The sequence below is a fragment of the Mytilus edulis genome, chromosome 11 (assembly GCF_963676685.1).
Source record: "Mytilus edulis chromosome 11, xbMytEdul2.2, whole genome shotgun sequence".
Lineage (NCBI taxonomy): Eukaryota > Metazoa > Mollusca > Bivalvia > Mytilida > Mytilidae > Mytilus > Mytilus edulis.
This window is the reverse complement of record NC_092354.1, coordinates 10,903,155-10,922,149: the sequence shown is the minus strand read 5'-3', so window position 1 is coordinate 10,922,149 and position 18,995 is coordinate 10,903,155. Positions and strand designations below refer to the sequence as shown.

The 18,995-nt window shown below is 31.9% G+C and overlaps 1 protein-coding gene and 1 long non-coding RNA gene across 3 annotated transcripts in view; one reads left to right on the top strand and one right to left on the bottom strand.

The window, feature by feature from the left end:
* The window catches only part of LOC139494753 (uncharacterized protein PF3D7_1120000-like), a 39,884-nt gene extending 32,293 nt beyond the window's left edge, over nt 1–7,591 (top strand). For both annotated transcript variants that reach the window (XM_071282952.1, XM_071282953.1), the window contains 5 exons: nt 321–500; nt 1,118–1,398; nt 2,566–3,077; nt 4,030–4,107; nt 7,070–7,591. In XM_071282952.1, the coding sequence (XP_071139053.1) occupies nt 321–500; nt 1,118–1,398; nt 2,566–3,077; nt 4,030–4,107; nt 7,070–7,389 (1,371 nt within the window). In that variant the 3' untranslated portion in view covers nt 7,390–7,591. The remainder of the gene's footprint in view (nt 1–320; nt 501–1,117; nt 1,399–2,565; nt 3,078–4,029; nt 4,108–7,069) is intronic.
* A 6,620-nt stretch (nt 7,592–14,211) lies between these two features.
* LOC139495123 (uncharacterized) lies at nt 14,212–16,050 on the bottom strand. Its single transcript, XR_011657263.1, has 3 exons — nt 15,951–16,050; nt 15,372–15,430; nt 14,212–14,326 (listed from the first exon to the last, which is right to left on the bottom strand). It is a non-coding gene; the product is annotated as an uncharacterized lncRNA (long non-coding RNA).
* Nucleotides 16,051–18,995: the final 2,945 nt, after the last annotated feature.

The window sequence follows — 18,995 nt, the reverse complement described above, 5'->3', positions numbered from 1 at the left end:
ACATGTATTATGAATCAGACATAAATTCGCTTAAGAGATATTCAACCGATAGTTAAGTCATTCGTTGAAATATACCGCCGAATACAAATCATATTTTACCATAATGCTGTCAGTAATCAACCATTGTCTACTGGCCTGCACCAAGTGAGGTATATGACAGCTGTTTTTTTTCCATACTGTTAACGTTGAATGTTTGATTTTTGAAAGTGTTTAGAGATATATATTATCGAAAGCCACTAAAAGTCAAACAAAGAAACTAAAACATTGCCTCTTTATTTCAAAGGATTTGATATATGTGATATGTATTTTTTCACTTGTAGGATAGTTGTATGGTTTTTGAAATTAAAGAAGTTGAATCTTTTTGTGTTTTATCCTTTGTACGTCAAGAGAAAAGTACCGTTTTACCAACCGGTAGCCAGTTCATTAGTGAAATAGACAACCGGATACAAGTCACATTTCCCCCTTATGCTGTCAGTAAAGAAGAACAGTTATCGTTCAAGGTAACTCTAAAATACAAGTTATCTTCTCAAAATATACGTTTTATGTTCTTTAAATTTTCCCCCCATAACCATCGATATGATTGGTAATTAAAGAGCGTCTACAATAGTCTATACCACAATAGCTCTTTCCATATGATGCGCCTTTGACAAAATTATTCATGTAATACGAATACCGGTGTACACTTGTCATTCTACTTTTATGTTATGACTTTTTGATTACATGACAGAACTTAAAAGGTGCTGCCATATTACCGCTTGTTTATTGAAATGACTTTTTTGTGTGCTGTGCTAACAGGGTTGATGGTTGATTCCATAATAAAATATATCGTCATAAATGTTAATTGATTTTAATTGCCAGTTTATCAACTGGATTTGTGGACTCAAGGTTCAAAGCTTCCTCCACCAATTAAAACAGAGTGCCAATACAGAACCGAATGTATCATTAAACACAAATCAATAAAGCAATCAAATCACTGACACAAATAGCAAAAGAGATATCATTCTTCACAAAATGAAATGAGTAAAAACAAAACAAAAATATAAAGGATAGAAATCGATCAGTCAAAACTAATATGTGACAATAATTTACAAATTTGGGATTTTTTTTCTTTGAAAAGATACACCCAGTAAACTTCAAGTGCATATTAGAAAGAACAACCGAACCAACAAATGACCAAGTCTATGCAATCACTCCTGGTATATCAACAAGGCATATAAAATTCAAGGAGATGTTCAAGGTTCAACTTCCTCTCCTCTTCATCCCCGAACTGTGTGATACAATTAAAGATTACATATACTATATCTTTAAGTGGAATGACGATGGATCGTTTGAATTAACTGATATACAGCCTGTGGTAAACAACGGTTTAGTTTTCTTTGAAACAAATTCGTTTAGTGGGTAAGAATGTTTCAATATTTATTACAGACAGAAGTTTAAATTTGAAAGAAATGAAATTGGTTGATGAACATTTTTTATTAAAGCAAAATAGAAGTTTATGCTTGTAATTTATCTATAGTGAACGCATTCGTTTGTTAATATTATTTGATTTTAGGCCAAAATTGTTTTTTACTTTTATTTTTTTATTTTGAATTTTATGCATTTAAAACTAAGAATTGAAATGGGGAATATATCATTTATGTATGCTCCCAGGTAAAGACTTTTTTTTAAGCACGGCACTATATTTCTTGCTTGGACGAACCGTGTGTCTCGGTATAATACACGTATTGAATATTTGAAAGTATTTTAACATAACTTCATCACACAAATGAAGTTTTAATAAGTGAGGAGTGCTGCTATGAGATTTATAGGAATGATTCTAAATCTGCTTGGTATCATCTTCTTTTCAATATCAATAAGTAGATTATTAATTTAATTGTATTAAAACTGTTCAACGTGCGAACATTTTAGTTGTACGGTTTTCAATTAAAATGTACTTAGGTCAATAGTTTTATGCTCTAAAATACTACACAAAAGCATTCAATTTTATAAAAGAAAATTTGAAAATATATATCCCATGGATGGATATTCTTTATTCAATTACAATTGAGGGTTTAACAATATATAGGTGTCATTGATATGTAGATATGTAGATATATTGCACCAAAATGGATTTGGTTGAGAAGGCACTTTTAAAAAATAAAAAAATGTACTCGACTTTAAAGGTCGACTCATTATTCAATTTTAACAACAAACAAATTATGCATTATTCCAACGATTAATTCATCTTTTCAAATAATTGATAAAGGTCAATTCCAATATTTGTAATATACTATATGTTATGTAGCTTGCACATTTGCATTTGATTATGCATTCTGTTAAACAGTTCATGACTATAGGTGTTGATTACTTTTTGAACTTTCAATACGTTATTGTTAGTACAACAAAGTATGAAATAAGTTGATTCTGTAATTTTATATATTGTGTCATGTGTACTATTGTTTGTCTGTTTGTCTTTTTCAGTTTGAGCCATGGCGTTGTCAGTTTATTTTCGATTTATGAGTTCAACCGCCCCTCTAGTATCTTTCGTCCATCTCTAAATGTGTTTTTCTATTGTTTATCTTTCAGATATAGTTGTGTAGGAACAACTACACAACAAGATTCCTCAAGCTTAGAATCTACTGTTCAAGAGATTTATGAGTTAAAGAAGTGGTGTCAAATTTTGTTTTTTGTTGGGAAAACCTCAAATAACAATGTCCCAATCATGCTCGAATGTGTAGAAAAACACCGTGTTGCAGAGGTTTGCGAAAAAAGGATAAAAATTGGGTACCATTTTGTCTCAGATTGGATCAGCAAAGACCTTCACTTTACTCCCTACAGTACTATTATTTCAGTAGAAGTAAAAGGAAGGTTCAAAATACCAAAAGAGAGTAGCATAAGACTTCCAAGGCTGTCGTTTATCCCTGTTGCGAGGGACAACTTTTTCCATTTCTTAGTTGAATGGAGAGGAAGTGGAGTACCTTATGGCATATTATCCTTTCGTGTAGGCAGGAACGTTCTGTATGATATTTATCATGATCCTGACAGGTATAAACAAGCTGTCAATCCTATGAAAAAAGGTCGAACTCCAATAGTAAAAGGTAATATGAGAATGTGTGCATGCTATTTAAGAAACTATTACTTTTTCTTTTTTTAGCTTTCTCAGATCAAGTATGTTAGAGCATCTGTTCTATGAATAACAATAATAATCGAGTCTTCTGATAAAACAGACTCAGAGAGTGATTTGAAAATAAAAGTTACGGACATGCAGTTAATTGGACCAAGGTGCATTTTCACACATTGGTCTTAAATCGTATCATCTGTATTCAAAGAGAGACAAAAAGATATTCAAACTCATAAGTCTAACATAAACTGATAACACTATGACTATGAATAAGAAAAAACACACAGAAAACCAAGGTGAAAAGAAATGTTTTAGTAGCTGAGCAAATTTATTAGTTTGGAAACCAGAATTGTCAGGTATTGAGTATATTGTATTTTGTACTCTGTCAAATTTGACGAAGAAGCTTTTCCCCTAGAATCGAAAAAAAGGATAAAATTATTTACAGTTTCAAAATACTTTCATCAAAATACATGTACATGTATCATAACAAAATTACCTTAAAATCTCACTGTCTTCTTTGAATATGCCATGTTTTTATATCTTCGTTATGATGGCAGAAAGTAAAATGCATTTCTAAACAGTAATGTCTTTTAGGTTATTACAAAGTTTTTTTGATTTTTTTGACACTTCTTAGATTTTTTTAAACCAATTTGACTAAGTCCGCCAAGAAAATTTTAATGACGTATTTTATTTTTCTTGAAATGAATTATGCATACTTAATAACTGCAGCATTTGGCTCCTGATAAAAAATAGACAATACATTTTTTCATTAGAGTGTTACATATTAAAATACTTTAGTACACATGCAACACTAATTCATAATTTTAAGAACAATAGAGTAAGTCTGAAACAGTTTGTCTTGTCGAATTTGTTTGGGTTGATGTATATTATGTATTTCTAATTTCAAAATCAACCGTACGGTTATAAAGAAACTGTTGTCAAAGGATCGTCTACCAAGAAGAAAGGAGAAGAAGAAAACAAAGGGATGCAAGTAAACATAACGCCAAGTAAGAAACTAAACATTTTTTTCCTTTTCATTCACGTTACCCAAAGCATCAAAATTTTCTTACCGCCTGTGCCCGTCTTCCGTCGTATTATGATAAATTAAAATATTCGCCTACTGAACTAGTAGACCTACCTTAATAAACTCGGCAACTATTATCGTTGGGGTATATGGTTTAACAAAACGTGTACAAAGGCATTGTCGGCTAACACACATGGTAAATATAACATAATAATACAATGCAAGTGCTTTATAATTTTTTGTTAATTACCTTGCAAACTGACAAAAATGAAAAAAAAACGTTAACAGGAGCTAAACATGTTGAGCATATTGACATCTTCATTTTTGGTTCACCTGGCCCGATGGGCACAGTGAGCTTTCTCTTCACTTGGCGTCCGTCGTCGTAAACGTTTACAAACATATTCTTCTTAAACTACTAATTTAACAAAAATCGCCCATAATCATTAATGAGAAGCACGTAACAGAATGTTTGATCTTCAATGATTATTGATTACAATTTCATTTCGCCTTTGTAACATCTTTTAAGCTTTATGGATGATATTTTTTTGACGAAATACGTAACAGACGTTCAAAATTTTCTATCTTCATGTCTTCAATGTCTTTATGGAATTCCTTTTCAAATCCTTTGACATTTTTTTTATGAATTTTCTGGTAACTATTATCAATAGTAAATCAAGAATCAGTCGAATATGACATACGGAAGCGAAAGTTTTGAATGAGTTATAGATATACACATACGATACATACAATACAGGCATACAATTCCAAACGAGTCATTTATTATTAATAAAATCAGTATATTGATTGCGTTATAAAGCGTTTTGAAGCGCACAACATCAGATAAGGAAGATTTATTGGGACCTAGAACAGTTTAAAATTTAGAGTTTGAAACAAGATGGTAAACATTTTAGTAACTGTTTTTGTTGCATGTGTAAGGAGATTTTTTTATATCATTAAAGATTTGACTGTGAAAACAAATTGTTCCTTGTCATCTTAAACTTTTAAAACCCTCCCATGTCTTTGTTCTGTATTCTTGTATTAACCTGTTTTAATTTCTTAGTATTGATATGTGTGACGTCAACATTTATATAACTATCAATTATTCGGAGAGTGAAAGTTGGTTTTAATGCATTCTATGACTTGGTATGCTTTTCGAGAACCATCTGCAATCTTTTTGATACTTATGGTTTTCTGAAAAATTACGCAAATTCGTATTTTTGATACTATATATATCATATAAATGCTTAATATAAAAACAATGTGATGTGACATGATAGCAAACTATTCACCAGAGTCCGAAAAAACAAGCATTTAATGAATGAACTTCAACCATGAAGTAACTCAAAATATCTTGAAAACTTAATGACACGGCTTAAAACTTAAGAGAGCCGTAGTGTAGTGGTTAGTGCATCGGACTACTAAAGCAAGGGTTCCTGGTTCGATTCCCGTCTGATTGAAAATTTCAGGAACTGAATTTTTGGCTCTCCCTAGACACCATTTGCGAGTATGGTCTCGAGGAAACGATGATAGTCCGTCGGAAGGGGACAATAAATGGCTGACCCGTGTTAAGAGAGAGCCATATCTCTTGCACGTTAAAGACACCCTTGTAGATTTCGAAAAAGAGCAGGCTAATGCCGCTACAAGGTAGCACTCGCACCCGCAAAATGGAAAGGGATTAATATAAGTTGCAAAACTTGTTTCCCAATCCACTATAAATAAATAAGTTTAAACTAAACTAAACTTAACTTAACGGCTTAAAACAAACCAAATAAAAATCGAAAACAGACAGTGACCACCACAACTACTTAATCCCAGTGTCTTTGTCCATGTTGTCGTGAACGTAGCTCTGCGCAGTTATGTAACAGCACAGTATAAAGAAATCATTTTCACAAATGAGTTGGAGATGTATTCTCTGAAATGATTGGCAAGAAGAACTAAAAGCATCTTAAATAAAAAAAGAATAAGTTACAAGCAGTTACTGAAAAAAAATCTCCTTGATTAACAGATCAGTAAGTTCACATACAACGGATTTAACATAAATACAGTCAATGAAATGCCTGATCTTGCGCAATGCTAAAATGAAAAAAACTATAGTATTTACATGAAGTAGGTGTACCAAGGCACGAATATGACAGTTGTTGTCCATTTGTTTTTGATGTATTTGTCATTTGATTTTGCCATGTGATTAGGGACTTTACGATTTCCTCTTAGTTCAGTAATTTTGTGATTTTACTTTTTTTCCCATACGCTTTCATATTTCTTTGTAAACGATTCATCAATGTTAGTACAGATTAAAAAAATATCCAAACATCTTACAGCGATATTAATTGATTAAACTGTATGGAAAAATCTTATCAGATATATCAGTTATTTAACATGGAGCGTACCTTGATGTACGGGCTTTTTAGAGATTGAAATGAGGATAATGAATTCCAATTGTAATATAAATTTTTTAATCAATTTTCCAACCCAAATCTTTCTTTGAACTTGTTATGCCCTTTAATTGGAATTATGTTTCCGTCCGTTCGTTCGTCCGTTCCTCTATTCGTTTTTCCGTCTGTCTATCCCGCGTGAAGTTAAAGTTTTGGTCGAGGTAGTTTTTGATGAAGTTGAAGTCTAATCTAGATGAAACTCAGTACATATGTTCACCATGATATGATCTTTTTAATTTTAATGTGAAAAAAGAGACTTTCTACATTTCACGTTCCATTGTACATAGAAAATGAAAGTGCGGATCGGGCATCCGTGTAATTTGAACACATTCTTGTTTAACCTTTTTTATTTTAGGGTACATCATTATGATGAGAAATTCAAGTGCATTCTTTTAATGTATATACATTAACCAGCTAGCCATATATTTATTATGTTGTTGACGGTGAAAGACACTCATACTACCTAAAAGGGTATTTTATTCAATAAAACTACCTATATTCTCTTATTTTCAGATTTTTTCACAGAAAAGGGACTTTTGGCCCTAACAAAACTAATAAGTCCTGAAACAATGCTGGATGTCTGTATAAATATGGATATGTTAACAGCGACTTATGACACAATTCAACAGAAGTATGGGGTTGGTACAAGAGGAAATATAGCATTATTGAAAACTGCACTTGACCAGCAACCGCATAATAAAAAAGTAGAAAATTTTATTGCAGCCTTAATTGCAGCAGGTCAAAAATCCATGGCTGAAAAGATGAAACATTTGCATACAACAGGACAAGACCTTCATGAGATATCAACATGCGAAAGTGTAATGAAGAAATAATTGGAGCAGTATCAAAACTACCACATATATTGAATGATTTTGAATTGTGTAAGGATTGTCTAAGTCAAATCAGAATATATGGATATGATTCATTTCACATCATGAAATGAATATTATTATCATACTGATTAATTATATAATATCCGAAATATCTAAAGATACTTACATTTTTTATTGTAGTACTGCTGCTTTGAATGTATATTTCAGACGTATATTTAGTTCATTTAATGTATACAGAATAGTTCTCATATCAATTTTGCGCCCTATATAAGAAATACTGTTGACTTATATCTAGAAGTTGTACAAATATCCCTGAAACTTTTTTTTTTCGAAAGAAATAAAATATGGAATTCTTATGAATTATTTATCTGTCAATAAAAATAGTGGAATTTTTAGAAATATTCATAAAATGATTTTTAAATATAAAATAAAGGTAAATGTCAGGAACATGAAAAATCCCAGGCGTTTCTGTTTCAATACAACCTCCCTTGTGTTTGATTGCTTGTTTGTCTTAAATTAAGTATGAACCTTAATTTCCCATATGATGATGGCCAGTGTTTATTGTTGGAGAAGGATGGAGAACCTTGATAGAACGTCTACTTTTGGTTGGAAAATGGTCTTTGTATGAGAGTATCTTCGTTAATGTGTACTTGATAATTGACAAATCTATTCATTCAATATTTTGGTGGCGATAAATCGACTAACTCATTCACTTCATGACAAAAACATACACACGCATCTCATTTTATGAGTACCAGTACTAGCATTTGCTATTTCCCATATCATATTCTATGTTGCGTCTGATTTAAAAAAAAATGGACTATAGTTAAAGATAATCTTCCTGATTACTATCGACTTGCATACATTTATTGATCCTGATTATTTTTAATTTACACACAAGTACAGAGCTCTATTTTGTAAAAACAAGTGTGTCAAAATTATATGGCTAAATACAGAATGTAAACAACATTTTTGTTATTGTGTCAACAAGTTAAAATGAGTTCACGTTTTACACACAACGCGCTTGGTTTTCTATGGTGGTCTCATATCTGTTCACTGCAATCTTATAGCCGATTCAAAAGTTATGTCAGTAAACTTTTAAATGCAGTTCCTGATGTTTATATTGATAAACACTTAACTTATAAGGCATGAACCGAAATTCGGCACGTTTTAAAGTCTGGTAAACATGAATGTATAATTTATTTACAGTATTTAGAAGGCTGCAAATCCAAAATAACCAAATTTTTCATCTTAACCAATGGTCAACAAAAAGTTACTTTTCTATACATTATATCAAACATACCTTCTTCCCCTTTGAGATAGTTCCCACTAGTTACTTTGGTCTCAGTCAATGTATCAGAAAAAGACATTGATTTGAGAATTAAATAATTATCAAAAAACATACAACAAGAGAGTAAAGTACAATGTTTAGAGTATAACAGTACTATTCAAAAACACGTTACTCTATAATACTAGATAAAAAAGCATTAGTAAAAAACTATACTGTGAAATTATGTAAAAAAAATAAGAATTGCACTCACTCGAGTACTATCGAGTAATCTGAGAAATCATAAACGTCTATTGAAAAGTTAAGATTTTAGCGGAGATGCAGTATTTTGTTTTTACCTTTATTAACATATTAACGAAAGACAAATTAAACGTACTACAAACATAGCTTGATCCTCTGTTTTTTTTTGTGTCAATTAAAAAATGAATTACCGACCGCCGTTTCTACAAATCACCTATCATAATGGCAATTATTGTTTTGTTACGAATTCGTGAATGAAATTCTAATAAAATCAAAAATGTTTGCATATAAAGTCCGACAAAGTAGACAATAAATGTATCATCTGTTCCTGAGGAGTTGATACTTTTTATAATACGACTTGTCTATTAATTTGTCAACAACAATATTGGACATGTGCTTTTTTATGTTGCTCAGTCTTACTTTTTCTGTGTTCTGTTATTTTGCACTATCGTTTGTCTGATGTTCTTTTTTGTTTGCAATGACGTTGTCAGTTTATTCTCGACTTTTGGGTTCGAATGTCACTCTTGTACTTTCGCATAACTTTCAATTGTATATTAAACAATTATAGTTTAGTTTTAAATATAGAGTAAATAAATCAATTTAGATGTATATCTCATACCAATCACGTTTACTGAAGTCTTGATTAACAAACAAAGGTAAGTTTTTACGGCTTGTAATGAGTTAATTATGAATCCATGAAAGTGTTGAACCGTGTACAAACACCGTTACACGGTATTTTATTAGTTGCGTAGGGTTCACCACAGGCCATTTCGATTTTGTTCTTGTTATCTTGAAATATGATCTGGGCAATAATTTAAGACGAAAGACCTTTTTTTTCTTTTTACAAGAAGTGATTATGAAAACATTCCCTTGGAAAGAAAGGATGTTGCTGGTACTACAATAACAAATAGTATCGTCAGGATAAACATATCTATGCTGTTAATTGATTTTATTTAGTATTACGTATGGGATATTTCAACTGAATTTAAGTGAGTGGAAATGTGACGAGAAATATCTCAAGATGTATAACAGACAATCAAGTATCCAATGAAGTGATTAAATTTTCGTTTTCGGGTACAAGAAAACATTCACTGATAATGATGTAATTCCAATTGCCATACATAAAATTATAATCTTTGGGTTTTTAGTCATACTATCCGAGAGAATATTGCGGACTGTCAGATTCCTAACGTAACTGTTACAGATCTGTAGACCGTTTTGCTTTCATTTAGCATAACATAGTCTGGTATAGTGTATCTGGTCGTTCCACAATTGATATTGCCGTAGTTACTGCCTTTGGAGATGGCATTATTAATGGTGATGTATGTAGATCAAATCCCTCGTCAAAGTCAATCCGACATCGCTTGTCTCTGAGGTTGGTTGGGTAAAAATGATATTAGCGAAGCCATGCCTTTCTGGAGTTAAATAGACTGATGACAATGTCCGTCGTTATGACAATCACCTCAGTTTCACCTTGGTATTTCGTAGGTGTTATTTCTCTGATTCCCAAAAGCTTCTGTTTGAAGGTTCTGATCTACTGTTGCGGTTGATTGTATAACTTCAGTGGAGGTTAGAGCAGAGCTTCTGGCCTGCAACCTCTGGTCGTTATGCTTGGCGTCATTTTCCCTGGTGGATGGTGATTTGCTCTTTTGCAGGGCCGTTTGGATCTACTGCAGGATTCCTTTAGGTCCTTAGCCTTGATCCACGTTGACTTAATTGTCACCAGGTCAGTACTTTCTGGAAAAATCCAAGCAGGTTCTTTTCTAGACACGTTCATGGCAGCCAATTAAGCGTTCAATTCATCTGGGTTTTGTCATAGAAGTGTGTTGTGTTGTGAGCTGTGATCAGTGCAGTAAACCATACAGGAAAAAATACAACATTCATATATAATTTTAAAAACATTAACAAATCGTTCCTAAAGATATATGTGTCATTTCCTTGTACGTGCAATTTTGATTTTTTTTCTTAGATATTCTATAATTACCAGATTCAACAATACACTAACCTTTTTGACAATCTTTATCTCTTTATCTACATAACACGCATTTCTAGGTTGGACACCCACAGGACATTCTCTATTTGTACACAATGACAACATTACATAACAGGACTACAGTACAAATAAATGTAAAAACATGCAGGACAAAGAAATACTAATACACAAATAATAAAACAACATTACATAAGACATTACGACATGCTGATATTTATCAAAATTATTGATTTATTGGTACAACTGTGACTTGAATAAAAGAGTGCATTGTTCCTTACTGCCCCGAGAGCCGTTCAATCTTTCGAATTTTAGGTGATCCTGACATCTGTGTCAAACCTGTTCAAGTTGATATTTAAAAAAAGTTTTTATCGCAATCAATACAATATAGGTACTAGACAAAGGGTATAACTACAACTTGATAGTATACTTTAACAATAGATATTTTAACTATAGATATCAATATGCTGCGGGTTGGAGAGAACAACGGACTTCTTTAACAGTTTGATTTTTAAGTTATTTGAATATAAAACACCATATCCGTATACATGACCGAATAAGAAAGTATGAAATCTTAACACATAAACTTTTGCCAATGAGACTGGTTTTCAGCAAATGAACTTTGACGTTACCATACCATATCACGACGAGAACAAATGATCTTGAAATGCAGAAATGTCTGTCACTGGCTCACAGCAAGAAATATCAGAAATGGGTATTGCATTGTTTAATAAGGAAACTCTGACACATACAAATCGTAACTAACAACCAACCAGACCGAATTTTAGCCATAGTGTTGTCAATATAAAAAAGAAAATGTATTATAATAGCCAACGAGGAACTCTCTACAATAAACAAAATGACACAACAATTACCAGCTTGAGGTCATTCTACGGCTTTCAACAATGAGCAATGCAGAAACAGTATTGTCAGCTATTAAAGTCCAAGAAATGAAAAATGTAAAATAAATAAAATGAGAAAAATAACGGCATAATCTATGTACAAAAACAGCTTTAAATCTTTATAAGGTACATGATGAAGATAAAATAAAATATGTTTAAATATATAGCTGGTCGATGATCGAATCTCTATTTCTACTTGAGTTACTGCAATCAATGCAAGAAGTTTGCCATTTATAGATAAAAGTCTTTTTTATGTGTCAATTCGCGTTATCTACCAACATCCCTAACTTGTGAATCTTATTTTGTTTATATACAATTATAAAGATGTGGTTGTTTGCCAATTAGACAACTGTCCCTTATATACCAAACATTGTAGAAGGTTTGAAACAATAGTGCAGTTCATTTGATAATGAGCAAAACCCAGATCATAATGTCCCGAATAATAAATATAAATCAATTAAAGCTAATCTTTAGGTGAGTGCTCCTGATATCTGCGTACGACCTATTCCAGTTGATATCCAAATATGAAGATGTGGTTGTTTGCAAATGAGACAACTCTCCATCATATACCAACCATTGTAGAAGGTTAGAAACAATAGGGCACTTCATTTGATAATGTGCGAAACCCAGATGGTGTTATTTTATAAGGTGCATGTTGTTTATGGCGTACATGTTTAAGGTTATGGTGTATGGTATAATGTATAACATATATGGTATATGGAGAATGGTATATGGTGTATGGTGTAATGTATAAGGTAAATATGGTGTACTAGAGAATGGTATATGGTGTATGGTATAATTGTATAAGGTAAATATGGTGTACTGGAGTGAGGCTATGGTTAATGGTGTAATGTACAAAGTATGTTGTATATGTATAATAATGTATGGTTTATTGTGCAGGGTGTTATTATAAAGTGTTTATATATGGAGAATGGTGTTAACTGTAAAATATTAATAAATTGCATATTCTTGTTTATTCATTCTTTATTGGTATAAATGATCTAAATAAATGACATAATTAAGCAAATAGACACTCATCATAATCGTTGTGAGGTTCTTCATGGGTTCTTTGGCTACTAAATTAATGATTCAGCGAGCATATATTCTTTTACACGATGTTCCACAGGAAGGTTTGTAACAACAAAACTGACCTAAAAAATTACAGTATAGAAATAAGTCAGACCCTTAAGAACATGTACTATTGCATTTGGATTCCTTGTTTTTGTTCGATTCAAATACAAAGACGTGCAATGCAATTATTTACAACTTTTGGAATAGGCAAGAAATAATTCACATGCAACGTTCATCGCCCAAAACGGTTCAAATATATGTCTCTTTTGTCTTGTCTTTTCATACTTAATTTACTCAAAACATTGTATACATTGTATTGTATCAGAATTGTCCGTTGGGTGAACGTAACAGTTTTTCTTAATTTAAGATAGATATCTCTTTATTTATTTTTTTCAAGCTGATTAATTTTCAAAGGCACAATGAGTAAAATATAATGTACCATGCGCGCATCTCGTCTTCATAAGATGTATAGCCTGGAATAAGAAAATTCTTAGTTTTTCGAAAAAAAAATATGTTTTGTAAACAGAAAATCTATAAAAATGACCACATGATTGATTTTCATGTCAACAGCGAAATTTTGTCTGCTGGGCTGCTGATACCCTCGGGGAAGAAACGTCCACCAGCAGTGACATCAACCCAGTTGGTCAAAAGTAACAGGATTATAATTGAGGTCGCGAGACGCGCGTTTCGTCTACATAATACTCATCAGTGACGCTCAAATCGAAATATTTATAAAGCCAAACAAGTACAAAATTGAAGAGCATTGAGGATCCAAAATTCCAAAAAAAATGTGTCAAATATGGCTAAAAAGTAAAATCACAAAAATACTGAACTCAGAGGAAAATCAATTTGGAAAGTCCAAAATCACATGGCAAAATCAAAAAACAAAACGCATCAAAAACGAATGGACAAGAACTTTCATATTCCTGACTTGGTACAGGCATTTTCAAATGTAGAAAATGGTGGATTAAACCTGGTTCTATAGCGCTAACCCTCTCACTTTAATAACAGTTTCATCAAATTCCGGTACATTTACATGATGCGTTAAATAAACAGTCATCTATGGTAAGCTAAGCCTAAGGTAATCTATGCCTGGAACAAGAAAATTCTTAGTTTTTCGAAAAATTCTAAGTTTTGTAAACAGGAAATTTATAAAAATGACCATATGATTGATATTCATGTCAACATCGAAATGTTGACTACTGGGCTGGTGATACCCTCTGGGACACCCAGATTAAAATAGTTATAGAGCCAAATAAGTGCAAAACGTTACAGACTTGCTCATTTACAAGTTGATACAATGTAGATGTCCTGGATTTTTGCTACAATTTACTGACCCCGATTACACTCCTTGTCTGAGTTGCACAGCTGCTGATATTGAATGCACACCGGACAATCTGGACCCGATTGCCTGTTAGAACACTCTGGACATCCAGGACGATCACCCTATTTTTAATTTAAAAAATAAACATTATTTAGGAATGATTTATCTTGTACTTCATTTTAAATATTGAACTGCGTTTGTTTTCCCCAACTATTGTATTAGTATCCATCTACCTTTCCATCTATCTACTTATATATCTGTCTATTTATCTGTTCATTTATGAATCGATCTATTCATCTTTCTTTCATTTGCATTAATTTACCTTTATCAATATAATGAAACTTCCTTAAAGTTGATTATCATTTTCAAAAGATTATGTTCGTAAGCATCTCTGGCTGTTAATGACGTCTTTACACTATATCTATAAAGTATTGGATATGCACTGATTGATATTTTATTCTCTTACACATTTGATTATCACTTTGTTTGCATAAAACTAGTTGTTAGGGACCACAAGTACTCTCAAATATGTACTTACTGTCTTTTTATTTTGCTGTGGAAATGTACACATACCCTGCTTCATCCGGTTAGCTTCTTTTGGTGGTACTTGTTTGTTTAGCATTGTATCTATCTATTTAGTTATAACGTTTTCTAATGAATTTCTAAATTAGTTTATATGTTATAACAGTTTAACTACTGTCCCAACTATAGGCTAGGATAAGTCTTATGGACACTATAGGTTGGTAGTTTTCTAAATTGAATTGTTTCGTGTTGTTTTTCCTATTCAGGGCCTTTCATAGCAGACTCTACACCATTAGTCGTATGCTTTCTTTTACCATCTATGTCGACCGAACGGTTGCCAATGAATAATTATTTCAAGATCATTTGAACATTTGTCTAATAAGCGATCATACCACATTTTCTTACTTTTTTATATATACTTTTTTCACAGATATGGTAAGTCGATTGTAGCTTTGAAAATCAGAAAGATTATGTTTCTTTCTGTTCATGAACACTCTATTGTAACTTGCGAATAGCATTTTTTTTCAATAAATGGAATTCTAATATGTGTGAAATATGTACACTTGACTTTTTCCAAAGTGTTTATACAATGTACAGTTTGTATTATCAATTAATATTGATACACTATAAAAAAAAATAACATACAGTTGAGGGCTTAGTGCATGTGCGTCCTCCACATGGCGTGTCACAACATTTCTTATTTCCTTAAAATAAAATATAAGACGAGTTACATACGTAGTTATAGAGACTGTCAAACGTAAAAACAGTTATTGTGTTTGTAATGGTTTATATTGCAATTCCAAGAAGTAATAGACTATGTTGTTTTTGTAGAAATAACATAGACGATGAGATGCATTTTGTGTTAAAATGTCATTCTTATCAAGGTCTTGGGTCTTATTCTATAAAACCATATTATTGGAGGACACCTTCTATTTATAAATATATACAAGTAATGAGTTTTAATAATCTTACAAGATTATGTAATTTGGGTGCATTTATATTTCGTTACTTGGGAGAAGCGCAAACATTTTACGAGGTTAAACAATTTTTTTTAGATGACAGCCCGCCCTCTTTATTTCTAGCCAATGTAGAAATAAAAAATCACACAGCAATACTACATGTATTTATGTTTTACAATGACGTAGCATCATGTTTGTTTTTAGGTGATGGTGTTAGGAGAGTTTAGGTCGGATTAATCTGAAAGATCGAGATATGTAAACTTACTATCTTTACAATCTGAGTCCACGTCACAGTCAAGAACACAAGAGTTTGGATCTTCCAAGTTAGGAAATGACGGGCAAACACCAGGTCTTGGTTTTGGTGGCTACAACAGTTTAATTAGATATGCAAACTCTATGTATATATTGTTATAGTTTTGACAGATGAAAGAGTATCATGTGTTACGGGATATTGTATGTATTCTTACAATATAAATCAACGGAACTGAGGTACATTTCTTCTGAACTCCTGAATCACACAGTTAGAAACCTGTGTTAAAGTAAGACGAATGAGGCAAATATCTTTATCTGTATGCTGCTTCATAACTTTCTACAGTGACTATATGTAGTGAATAACTCATATTGAAAGCTTTTTGAAGCATACAACTCATTTTGAAAGAAAAAGATTTTTTTTAGAAGAAACCAAAAAAAAAAGCCTTCCAATTCTATTAGAAGATTTTTGTAAGAACGTTCATCCTTCATAAGAGTTTTAAAACCAAAAGCATTCAATGTCATGTTAACTTACATCCGGTTTTACGGGTTCTGTGCATCCTATTCCACAAAATACGCCACAACATATTTTACCTGAAACAATATCATAAATACCATTGTTTCAAAGACGATTAAACTGATAGACTTCGTCATTACAACGTAGATGTTAAGATAGAAGCAAAATAAAACACATACCGTCTTGTTCATCGCAAAACAATTGATGTCAAATACTGTGAAAGTACTTTAATTCGTGGGTATCAATTTTCGTGGTTTGGGAAATATTAACATGTTCGTGGGTTTTTAAATTCGTGGATTTTAGTTTTCTTATAAAAAAAAATAATTGAAAAATAAAAGCCTTTAGAAACGAAAGGTTACAAATAGTCTTGATTGAAGGAAATTGCAAAGTAAACATTGACCCGTGTAAATCGTAGTGATAACACTTATTAACCCATGATAAAGTGATCAACAGATTAAAGACCATCAAAGGTGTTCATTAGGCCATAAACATGTCACCTAAAGAAAAAAGTAACATAAACATATGCTTTAAACGTATCTTGAATTGTCAAATAGTTCTTGTCAAAATCAAGCCCAGCATGAAATTATTATTTCCCATATGTAAGATAATTATGAGGATATAAAATAAACACTTTATCATATTGGCATATCAATACCGGAAATCTAACTTTCATCGATCAAAAATATTTTTTATGAGAATTAAAAGATCAAAAATTGTTCCGTTTAGGTTATTAAAGATTAAATAGGTATAATCCTGCATGCGGTTGTAGTTCTGTGACTGCTATTGAAGTAATATCAGATTTGGCGTTATTCAATATATTCTCTAGATCAAATCAGTAGTCAAACCTACCCGATGGGAATCTTTCCATGTCTTGATTTGGACAATGGTTGTTTTATTTCGTTGGACACTTAAATTCGTGGATAAAGTCATCCACGAAAACCACGAAAATTGGTACCCCACGAATAAAAGTACTTTCACAGTATTAAGATAAATGATTACATGCTATATATGATACGTATTTGTTCTTGTTATCTATAATCTGTAGCATGAGTTGTGTCTATTGTTAGCTTTCGGCTGTTTTCTGCTGTTTTTTTGTGGTTGTTGTATCTTTGACAAATTTAATCCTGGTATCTATGGTAGAAACTGATAGACTTCGTCATTACGACGTAGATGTTAAGATAGAAGCAAAATAAAACACATACCGTCTTGTTCATCGCAAAACAATTGATGTCAAATATTAAGATAAATGATTACATGCTATATATGATACGTATTTGTTCTTGTTATCTATAATCTGTAGCATGAGTTGTGTCTATTGTTAGCTTTCGGCTGTTTTCTGCTGTTTTTTTGTGGTTGTTGTATCTTTGACAAATTTAATCCTGGTATCTATGATGCGTTTTATTAATGTCCTTACCTTGAGTACACTTCTTATCCTGACTACATTGATGTATATCTTACTTGTATTAAATAGCTGAATGTCCTTAACTTGGGTAAATTCGTAATCGTGACTACATTGGTGTATATCTGACTTGTATTTAAAAATAGCTGAATGTCCTTACCTTCAGTTCATTCCTTATCGTGACTACATTGATGCGTGTGACAGGCAGCGGCCTTGTTTTGAGAAGTTGTAGAAGGACACTCTGGTCGAAGCTTCTATAATATTTGTTTTTAAATATTAGAAAAATCAAAAAAGAAAAATGTCAGTTGGCTGATTTGGATTATTGATATTATTGTGAATGAATTAATTTCGTAGATGTTTGTTTTTTTAATAGTTGTTACATTGTGAGTGTCTTTGAACTAGCTGTCAGACAACTGCGAGTACCCTCAGATCTGTTCATTGTGTCTTTTTGTGTCGGGATGTATAAGTACCCGGCCACGTCAACTTGTATTTTTGTCCATGTGATGAGTAAATCAGAAAGATTATGTTTCTTTCTGTTCATGAACACTCTATTGTAACTTGCGAATAGCATTTTTTTTTCAATAAATGGAATTCTAATATGTGTGAAATATGTACACTTGACTTTTTCCAAAGTGTTTATACAATGTACAGTTTGTATTATCAATTAATATTGATACACTATAAAAAAAATAACATACAGTTGAGGGCTTAGTGCATGTGCGTCCTCCACATGGCGTGTCACAACATTTCTTATTTCCTTAAAATAAAATATAAGACGAGTTACATACGTAGTTATAGAGACTGTCAAACGTAAAAACAGTTATTGTGTTTGTAATGGTTTATATTGCAATTCCAAGAAGTAATAGACTATGTTGTTTTTGTAGAAATAACATAGACGATGAGATGCATTTTGTGTTAAAATGTCATTCTTATCAAGGTCTTGGGTCTTATTCTATAAAACCATATTATTGGAGGACACCTTCTATTTATAAATATATACAAGTAATGAGTTTTAATAATCTTACAAGATTATGTAATTTGGGTGCATTTATATTTCGTTACTTGGGAGAAGCGCAAACATTTTACGAGGTTAAACAATTTTGTTTAGATGACAGCCCGCCCTCTTTATTTCTAGCCAATGTAGA